The 10,597-nt window shown below is 47.4% G+C and overlaps 1 protein-coding gene across 2 annotated transcripts; it reads right to left on the bottom strand.

The window, feature by feature from the left end:
- Positions 1 to 896: 896 nt before the first annotated feature.
- Positions 897 to 10,182, bottom strand: LOC141569382 (Fc receptor-like protein 6). Of its 2 annotated transcripts, XM_088801812.1 has the most exons (3): positions 4,097 to 10,175; positions 3,333 to 3,617; positions 897 to 2,381 (listed from the first exon to the last, which is right to left on the bottom strand). In XM_088801812.1, exons 1-3 carry the CDS (start codon positions 4,389 to 4,391, stop codon positions 2,341 to 2,343), a joined length of 621 nt encoding a protein of 206 aa, XP_088657938.1. In that variant the 5' UTR covers positions 4,392 to 10,175; the 3' UTR covers positions 897 to 2,340. The 2 variants fall into 2 exon arrangements, with proteins under 2 accessions (XP_088657938.1, XP_088657937.1); XM_088801811.1 differs by lacking the exon at positions 897 to 2,381 and having other exon boundaries at positions 3,086 to 3,617; positions 4,097 to 10,182.
- Positions 10,183 to 10,597: the final 415 nt, after the last annotated feature.

Genomic DNA, 10,597 nt, shown 5'->3' with positions numbered 1-10,597 from the left:
CTTCCACAGCTCCCTCCCCTTTGCCGGAACTAGTTGTTCTGCGAATCTGTGTCTGTGGTCCACAGTTCTCAGAACAGCAAATATTCTGTTCTTTTGATCTGACACTGCTACTGTTCCACTTGTAGCACCTGGCATGTGGGGGCGTGGCGAGCTGTGGGGGGGGGGTGGCTAGTCTCAGTGCCTAAGGCTTCCATTCTCTGCTTGGCAGTGAGGGCTTAAACCATCGTTTTCAGCTGTCTTCCCTCAGTCTTTTCTCTGAGGTCTCTGCCATGAGTGTTGTTTTCAGCCGTGTTGTATGCTGTCCCCTCAGCCCTGTGGGCCATAAACGGAGCCCTAGCAGTCCAAGTTCTTCCCTCTCCTGCAGCTGTGGTAGTTCTGGGATGCAGTGAGCTCAGCACACTGAGCTAGGTCTGTATACTGCACCCGCGTGGCTCCGTCTCCACACTTCTCCCTTCCCTCCTCCCCCGCTCGCGCGATTCACCCACCTTTAGGTGAATTCAATAGTGGGCCTCTTTGTCTTGCCTGTTTGCTGTGCAGGGAGTCCTTTGTGGAGTGACAGTTGTTTAATTAGTTGTAAATTCCAGGGGAGATTTACAGAGACTCACCTCACGCCACCATTTTGATGACGTCCCTATACTGCTTTCTTTTAATCACATCTTTCTAACTGGTGTCTCACCTTGCCACATTGTATATATTTTGTAAGGCACTGGGTGAGTTTAGCCAAGCTTACAGTTAGAAAGAACACATTCCCCCACAAGACCACCTTCACTTCTGACACCAACTGCAAGTTCCAGGGTTCCCCAAACCACCCTTAGTTTCAATAATTTCCTAGAAGATTCGTGGAACACACTGAAAGCTTTCATACTCATAGCTATGGTTTATTACAGGGAAAGGATACAGATTAAAATTAACCATAAGAAGTGCATTGGCCCAGGAGAAGTACAAATACATCCTCTTCCTGTGGAATCTGAGGTCAGTGTTATGCTCCTGCCATCAATGTGTGACAATACACAAAAAAAGCTTCCCCAAGCCTTGGCTCCATTTTTGTTAGGGTTTGATGACATATGGCCTACATGGTTGACCTTTAGTCTCCAGGCCTTCCAAAGGTTGAAGTGATACCTTTCATCTCCAGTCCCTCTGGAGGTAGAAAAGATACTGCATGGCCCAAAGTCCTCATCATAAATCATATGATTAGACCATCTGGTGGCCAAGGTTCCCAAGCAAACAAGGACACTCCTCTCAGTCACGACGTTCCAAAGGCCTAAAAATCACCTCCCAGTAGCCAATGACAAAGTCATACATCTCTTTGGGTATAGTTAATTCTTCGCTATACAATATGTTGAATTCATCTTTCAAACAAGGTGAGGAGAAGGAAAAAAAGAATGATATAATCAATCAAATTGAATCAGTCCAAACTGAGGAGACTTCTAACATACTGCCCCTCATTAACGATAATGCTTCTGGGAGAGAGGTCAAGGCTGAGGGACCCCAGCCATTGAGCCCCTCTGTGAGCTGGCTGTGCTTCTCATGGTCTCTGAGTTGGGGGAGGGGAGCTGAGTGAGGAGAGGAGAGAAATCTCTTGTGCCCTCTGATACCAGGGAATGCATAAAGATACTGATGAGGTTGAGGCAAATTCAGGCTCATTCCACCTTCTCCTGTTGTTAGATGAAAGATTCCCAGGCTAAGCAAGTTAAGATGGGCACGTGTGTAGTAGGAGGTGGGAGTCCTAGTAGAACGGTTTGGGATGGATGCTGAGTCAAGGTTATAGTTGGCATCCAGTGTCCAGAGCCTCAGAGCCATTCTTACAAGTCTTCAGGCAGCACCTGGGCAGAGCAGCTGCCATTTCTCCTATGCACCTCAAGGAATCCTGGGAAGAGGAAGCTATGGTTCCCAAAACACCTCCCATCTGTGAGGCTGCAGAGTCCCCTCTGCAGAGATGGATGATGATGTGATGGCTCACGCCAGCAACCAGGGGAGAAGGAAATACAGTCAGCTGAGCAGAGGGTGTCTGCAGATCCAGGGGAGAAATGGAGGCCAAGCTGATGTTGTAGGGCTTCCTACAGGTCTCCCCAGCCCATCTGCACACAGCTCTCCAGCTCTGGGCTCTCTCTGTTGATGTCCCTTTGTGAACCTCTGTCAGGCTCTCCCCCTCCCTGCAATTTCTCTCTCTAACACACACTGTCTTAATTAACTTGGCTGCCATAACAAAATACCACAGGCTGGTTCACTTAAACAACAGAAATATATTTTCTTATAGTTCTGGAGGCTAGAAGTCCATGATCAAGTGCTAGCAAGGTAGGTTTCATTGTGAGCCCTCTTCTTTTGGCTTGCAGGTGTCTGTCAACTCTGTGCGTGCTCATGTGACCTTTTCATTTTCAAGCCTGGAGAGGAGAGAGAGGGAGGGAAAGAGCGTGGAAGGGTGACCCATGGAACTCTCTGGTGTCTCATCTTACAAGGGCATTAATCCTATCCTGGGGACCCTAGCCTCATGACCTCATCTAACCCTAATTACCTCCCCAAAACCCCACCTCCAAATACCATCACATCAAGGGGTAGGACTTCAATATATAAATTTGAGGTGGGGGGGACACAACACTCAGTCCATAACGCACACTGTATGGCCTGTCTGCAGGAGGGAAATTGCCTATGTCTTAGTCCAAAAGCGAGATAGCTCAGATTTAATGAGATCCCCGGAAAGTGGTTCTCTAGAGGGTCTATAACATCTGTGATTATAAGGGGCCCATCTAACTGCTTATTTGCATGTGACTTGAGATTCCTCTCCCTTTATACATCTCCCTCCTCCAAGCTCCCACACTCTATGCTGCACGGTGGGAGGTATTCATACATGGAGAAGTGATGTCTGACCCCGGCAATATGTGGGGCTCAGAGATGGTTGGGAGACAAGATGTGCCATCCAGGGAGAGTATCTCAGCCTGGATTCTCTCTCTGGAGAGGCTGTTTTCGGCTTCACAGGAGTAGTGCTCAACATCCTTTCTGATGTCATCAGGATGAGGGAGGTGGCTCCACCATGGGGAACTGAGTGATTCCCCAGGATCTCCCCATTGAGGTAGAATGAGTACAGGATAGGAGGGGAGCCCCTCTGGGACTCATAGAGGAATTCCACCATGTCCCCACAGTGAGGCTGGAGTGCCTGGGGCTCAGGGTGAGCAGAGGATGGGACACAGGACCTGGGGCAGCACCCAGGCCGAAAGGTCAGCTGGGGCACCCGGGCTCCTGGCTCCTCCCTTAAGGGCTCCTACTCATACTCCTAGAGGGCCCCACTGCCCAATGCCCAGACCACTGGGGAGTGTCTCTCTTCCTCCCCCACTTACCCCACACTCTGATCTCCAGCTGGTGGCTCTGTTTCTGGACCCTGCCATCCTCAGGGATCACCTCGCACCAGTAAAACCCAGAGTCTCTCTCTCTGGCTGCTGAGATGCACAGCTCTGGGTGGAGGTCCCTGTTCTGCAAGATGTGGCCCTCCTTATGGAAGGAGAAGAGGAGCCGTGAGGTCAACCTCTGGGGGTGCAGCTTCGTCTGGCATCTCGGGGTCAGCAGGCTCCCCTCATGGGGCTTGGGATAGGGGACAGCACTCAACACAGGAGGCAGGAACAGCTCTGGGGAGAGGCAGGCGCAGAGTTCAGGAGGGAAGTCCTGGATAATGAGGCCCCAGGAGGCTGAGGGAGACACTGTTATTGTCCCCCAGGAACTGGTCTCTCATCCTACCCACTGGCTCTGAGATGATTCCCACACAACCCCAGTCTCTGGAATCCCAGAAGGCCAGAGCCAGAGGGCCATAGAGGTCATCTAGTCCCCAGAGGGGAGGGTCTGGCCCAGGGTCTCCGTGGGAGGGGCATGGTGAGCAGCAGGGCTGATTCAGGACTCTTCCCTCTTCTCCAGATGTCCCCTGGCTCCATATATGCCCCATGGGGACAGGGCATGTAGGCAGCATCATGGACATGTCAGGGTCCTGTGGATTGGCCCACCATCAGGGGCAGCCAGAGGGAGGGGTGCTGCCCAGAGAGCTGCTGACCTCTAGAGACCAGATCCCAGAGCAGCACCTTACTCTCCCCAATGCCCTCAGCTGGTGACTCACCTTGGACTTGAATCATGGCCGTTGCTGAGGCTTGTCTGTCCATTTGTGGGAAGTACATCACCTCCCCAGTGCAGCTGTACTGGCCACCGCTCCTCATGGCTGCTGTCCCCGTGAACAGAGGCTGGTTGTCCTTAGAGAAATGCAGGACTTTCCCATCTTTATAGCACTTCACGTAGGACAGGGTTATCTTCTTCTTTCCGTGGCACCGCAGAGTCAGGATGTCTCCTTCAAACACAGGGTCTGGCCAGGCTTGGAGCAACAGCCAGACCATGAGATGTGGGAACAGGGTCACCATGAAGCAGGTTCCATCAGTCAATTTTCTCCCTCTGTCCCAGCTTAGAGCCTCCCACTGGGGATGGAGGTTCCTGGATGGCACTTCACATCTGTTGCTGTCCCTCAGTTCTTCATGGCCAGGCAGGACAGGGCCTCTGCTTTCCTTCTCCCCTTCTTCTCTCTTTCCTCTTCCCTGTCTTTTCCCTTTCTTCTCTCTTTTCCTCTCTCCCTGACCCTACTATAGTATATATTGGGTTTTCGTCCTCCCTGACATGTTTAGTGCCAGCTAAGATCATTCCAACCACTTAGCTGTCTTATTCTTCCTGAAAAGACTCTCATTTTTTACATTTCATGTCCTGCCTTGGTCCAGCCTGACTCAATAGCCCCCATGCCTAGTGACAGCTCCCTGTCCAGATCCTGTGAGAATCAGGGATGGGGAATCTAAGCTGGTTCCCTCCTACCTCCCTCTTTAGAGGCTCTCCCAGGCCCATACTCCGTCACTGCCCCATGCCAGTTCCCATGCCCAGCAGAGTATGAGTAATGCTGAGAAGGTGGAATATATACAAATTTACATATATTGTTTATAACAGCAAAAGAGTAACAACAACTAAATGTTAATTAATAAGGGACTAGTTAAATAATTACAGTCCAGCCACATAATGAAATATAATGTAGCCAAGAGAAAAAAGAGGTAGGTCTATAAGTACCTATATGGAATTAGCCCAAGATGAAATGTTAGTGAAAGAAAATTTAAAGCAACACGTGGAACTGTGTACACAGCATACCTCCATTTGTGTATAAAAGATATACATGTACATATTCACATGTGTGTATTTATTTGCATATGCATATGTATAAAAGTTTTAAAACATAGTGGGAGACTGGTTAACTCATGGGCTAGAATTGGGAAGAAATGGTTTTCACAATGTGCTTCCTTGTTCTTTTTTTAAAATCTAATATTTTTACCACATTCAAATGTATTTTTCAATAAAAAAAAGCTAGATAAAATAAAATATTCGAACCTTCTGTAATCCCCCCAGACATCCTTCTAAGTCACCTGAGTATGGATCCATTCCTGGCAACTGAAGGTCCTAAATAAGAACTGAGTTTCTCAGTGCATAATGACAACAGTTGGACGTATGGAGTAGATTCTGGAATTGAGAGTCCAGGAGACTGCTCAGGCAGGAGAGGATGATTAGGCAAGAAGCCTGACTACTGACAAGAGGCTTGAATTTTGTTGGTGGTGTAAGATAAGAGAGACACAAAGTGGCTGAACCTATGTCCTTGGAGTTACCTGTCAAAGTCCCAGGTACTATTGGAAGGCATGTGAGATTAGCAGATGCAGTCTTAACTCAGAGACAAACAGAAGGGTTTCCTGCTAGAAGTTGGTTCTCTCTCCAGCTATGTGAAAGTTTCATTGTGTCCCTGTAGTATGAGCTCCCAGTAGAGCTAGTCACAGCGTCCTTTAGCTACTACTGGCAGAGTTAGCACTTCATTTGGTGAAGAGGCCTGAAGTGAATGACAGAAAATGGCTAAGAAGGAAAATGCAGAATGAGTCCAAGCACAGATGTTTGTCACTGGGCACCGGGGAGCATAGAAGTCCAGGGTCATTCACAGGAGGAAAGACACCCTGAGACCTCCCTTGCCTTCAGATCTGGAATATACCACCGCACAGATGAACCCAAAAGCCTGAGTCAGTAAAGCTAGCCTTATGACTGATCCAAGGGCTGTAGTGAACTCATCCAGACAACTGACCCCTCAGACAGTTTCAAACAGCCTGAGTGGTCAGAATGGGACACGAACACAGGCACACACACAGGAAAAACAGGGACATGAAATTAAAGAGGCACTAAACTTTCCATCACATTGATCAGCAATTGAGAAAAGTGCTGGGGATTAGATTTGATAATTAGGATGTCCTGACAGATAGAGTGGTTAAACACGGGAATGGTAGACACAGGAGAATAAGTACGCTCCCTAACTCGCTCTTCCTGCACAGATTTGGGAAGTGCCAGCCCCTACCACTTCCCCAGCTCCACTTGGAAATTTTGCACAGCATCTGACCATCCTGTTTTTAGGGTCTCCATGGAGGCAGCCCAAGACATACCTCTCCCCATTCACCATCCTCCCTACTTCAGGAGGAACAAGGAAAGGAGGACAGATGGGACTTAAATGATAACCACCTTGTCCTCTAAGCAGGGAGGAGAAGACCAGGGAGGGAGACTTTGTAAGGTGGAAATTGACTTTAGTGTCAATTATTAGAGGAAAGGTGGATCTTCATACAGGGCAACAGGTCTGAAGAGGCAGATCTCAGCATGCAGAAAGGACTCCTAGGCCGGCCCGGTGGCTCAGACGGTTAGAGCTCCATGCTCCTAACTCCGAAGGCTGCCGGTTCGATTCACACATGGGCCAGTGGGCTCTCAACCACAAAGTTGCCAGTTCAACTCCTCGAGTCCCACAAGGGATGGTGGGCAGCGCCCCCTGCAACTAAGGTTGAACACGGCACCTTGAGCTGAGCTGCCGCTGAGCTCCCAGATGGCTCAGTTGGTTGGCGCGCGTCCTCTCAACCACAAGGTTGCCGGTTCGACTCCCACAAGGGATGGTGGGCTGCACCCCCTGCAACTAGCAACGGCAACTGGACCTGGAGCTGAGCTGTGCCCTTCACAACTAAGACTGAAGAACAACAACTTGAAGCTGAACAGCACCCTCCACAACTGAGATTGAAAGGACAACAACTTGACTTGGAAAAAAGGCCTGAAAGTACACACTGTTCCCCAATAAAGTCCTGTTCCCCTTCCCCAATAAAATCTTAAAAAAAAAAGAAAAGAAAGAAAGAAAGGACTCCTAATCTCCCAAGAGCCTGGCTCCAACTTGAAGGAGGTAAACGGACAATTATAGTCACCTGGGAGACAGGTGGTATCCAGACAAACCAAGGAGGCAACTTAAGGTGACTAAATTATGTTTTATGAGACAAACTCCTAGTAATCCTTTTTTTAAGTTTCCCTTTTGCATTCCCTAGTCTTTAGTAAGACTTGTCTAAAGATTTCAGCCTATCATCTGCATGTTAAAGGGGAAGCAGAGTTCCCCAAAGCTCAGCATGGTAGACATCAGCAGTGGTAAGCAACAAGAGCCCTCAGAGAAGGTAAACTTCAAAAGCAGAGAGGACCTCAGGTCTGTGTGGTCCAGTGAACCCTCCCCACCAGCAGAGCCTTGTTCTATGACCAACTTCAGTGGCTCTGAATTTTGTTACTATCAAAGAAAGCAATATTTCCTGCAAAAATACAGACTGAGCAGTAATTAGCTCTCTCCCTGTTGTGCGGGGGACCCTGCTTGCCTGGACATTTGTCATTTGAGGAGGCCCGCGGGGTCTCTGCTCCCGCTCCCCACATAAGAATTCGGGATATGGCTAGGCCAAAAAGGAACACCCATGGAGCCATAGATAGGGGAGTCATACCACTGTAGTCTCACTGGAGGCACTATAGTCTCACTGGAGGCTGGATCCATATGACCTGCAACCTGCTGTTCGCTTCTCTGCCTGCCAACCAACCAAGCGACTGACCAACCGGCGCAACGGCGGCAGTTCTATCAGGGGTCAATTGGCCAACTGGCCACAGCTGACAGCCAACCAGCCACAACTGATGGCCATCTACTACCCGAGCCAGCACCCTTCCACGTGAGGCCACGAGCCTGGAAACTGCTCTCCAGGACTCTGTCCCCACACTCCCCTTGCAGGAAATGGGGCTTCTCCCATTCCAAACCATCTTTTCCCAAGCCCTACCCTAGAAAATACTTCATTTAACTGTGTGAAAATACAGATTGCTTTGGTTTTTGTGGGATTGGGGATTCGTTTATGCTTATTTATCCTCAGGTGCTACATGAACTCTATATGTGATTAAATGTATCTCATCAATGCTGTCAGTATTATTTCCTTTTAACTTTCATTTGGTCATGTTCAGTTTTCTGAGTTTGAGGCTCACTTAGCATGGCCATCAGTAGAAAATCTTGCAAACCTAGTGTGGGTAGGGGGAAGTTGTAATATTAGTTACAAACAAAAAGGAGTAGAAGGCTACCTAGCCAGTATAGTTTGAGAAGCCACTCTCAATCCCATCTCCCTGGGACCCATCCCCCCATCTCCTTGCATGATTGTACTGATTTCTTTTTAGTTGTCACTGCTTTTTTCCAAGTTCTTCTTTTAATATGCAAATACTGCTAGGAACATGAAACCACAACATATCTCTGTTTAGAAACTATTCTAATATGATTGTAAATTGTACGAAAAAATGTAAATCTCCTTGGGTAAAGCAGGCTTAATTGAAGCTATGAGCTCATTTTAGTAAATGTGTAAGCTTAAGTGTGTAAAGCAAAAGGATTTCAATCCATCTAAACTTCAAAGGGCAAGAGTTAAGAGTCAAAGTATAGTAGCCAAAAAATATTTTCTTGACTGGAAGAGACCCTCCTGGGATTCTTTACCATGAATGACCTAAAGAAAATTACATAAGACAATCTTTTTCTATTTCCATTCAACTCAACAAAGATCTTTTTAATTCTACTATATGTAAGGCACTGTGCTCGGTGAAACTGGGAACCCAAAATTGCATACAGCAGTCCTCATTCCTAGGCAATCTAGACATGCAGTAAAAACATCATATATGGAAACAGAAAGCAAAGGGTCAGAGTACCAGGACAGTTCAAAGAAGGGAGATAGCCCATCCAGCTGGAGTGCTCAACTGGTATTGGGAAAGATTTGGAGACAGTTATAAGAGAAATAAACAGTATATGAAGGAACTGGCATGAACAAAGGCACAGAGATAGGAAACCACAGGATATCTTAGGAAACATCAGATAATCAGATCTGGATGGAGCATAAAGTAAGAGTGGGGAGTTAGTGGAAAATTAGGATGGGAGAGAAGATTGGCACCCTCTGAGTAAGACCAAGGCAAAGGAAGTTTAAGGCCAATCAGCAACATGTGTTTTCTGTTGTTTCCCATTTCTTCTGCTGCTGAGAGCTTATCCCTAACCACCCACTAAAGCAATGATTCCTAGGCACAGCTCCAGATGGGCTTCTGGAGCACAGACATCTTCCCACAATGAGCTGAGCCTTTGGTTTTACTCTTAGTCAGAAAGACTCACCTTCTTATCTGGCTCAGTGTACTTCCTCCTTTGACCACTCTTCGCAGCCTCTTTCCATTTACCATATTCCTAACCCCTTCCACCAGCCTTGGTATCTCCTGTCTTTTCATCTCAGGGCTACCTTTGTTCTCTCTTGAAAATGACTAGCAATAGAAAAGTACCCAACCACATTGCCCAAGTACCTACCTGCTTCCTTCTTGATGGATAATAGAGACTCCTGAGAATTAAGTTCTAATCCTCAGATTAGCCCTCTTTGAGCTCAGCCCATTTAATATATTCACTTTTCACTCTCCAACCCTTTTTATGTCTTCCTCCATTACTCTGTGTCTATAACCCTTGAACCCGTCTGACTTTCCTTTTCCTTATGAGATGGCAGAAGCAGGAATCCCAGGAAGGAGCACCAACACATAAACCAAAAGTCTAAGTCCTCTTGGAGTGTAAGAAGGTTAGCAGAGGCAGGATACTGCCTACCCTCAGTTGTGGGCTGAACTGTGTCCCCTACACCCAAATTCATATGTTGAAACCCTGAATCCCAGTACCTTAGAATGGAGATAGAACATTTAAAGAGGTAATTAAATTAAAATGAGGCTGCTAGGGTGGGCCCTAATCCAATATGACTGGTATCCTTATAAGAAGAGGAGATTAAGATACCAGAGGTGCTTATGCACAGACAGGCAACTCTGGGAAGAGGCAGCAAAAGGGTGACCATCTGCAAGGTGAGGAGAGAGGAGTCAGAGAAAACCAACTCTGCTGCCACCTTGATCTTGAACATCTTGTCTCCAGAATTATGAGAAAATAAATGTCTATTGTTTAAGCCACCCAGCCTGTGGTGTTTTGTTATGGCAGCCCTGGCAGACTAATACATTTTCCCAAGGCCATGCTGTAATACATGAACTCGGATAGAAGGTTTTGATATTGTAAGTGCCTACCAAATACGTGGCTCCTTCAGAAGAAATCAGTTTTGTCTTGATATTCCAGCAAAATTTGCCATTCCTTGAGTTTTATGATCTTGCTACCTTGGACATAACTTATTGGACCAAGGACTGAGGACTGGCTAGACTAGATTTATGAGAGAGTGCCATATCATAGAGTACTGTT

Source organism: Rhinolophus sinicus, chromosome 11 (genome assembly GCF_057876585.1).
Source record: "Rhinolophus sinicus isolate RSI-liver-muscle chromosome 11, RSI-T2T, whole genome shotgun sequence".
NCBI classification, from domain to species: Eukaryota; Metazoa; Chordata; class Mammalia; order Chiroptera; family Rhinolophidae; genus Rhinolophus; species Rhinolophus sinicus.
Note: the sequence above shows the minus strand (reverse complement) of the source record. Positions and strands in the feature narration are given on the sequence as shown.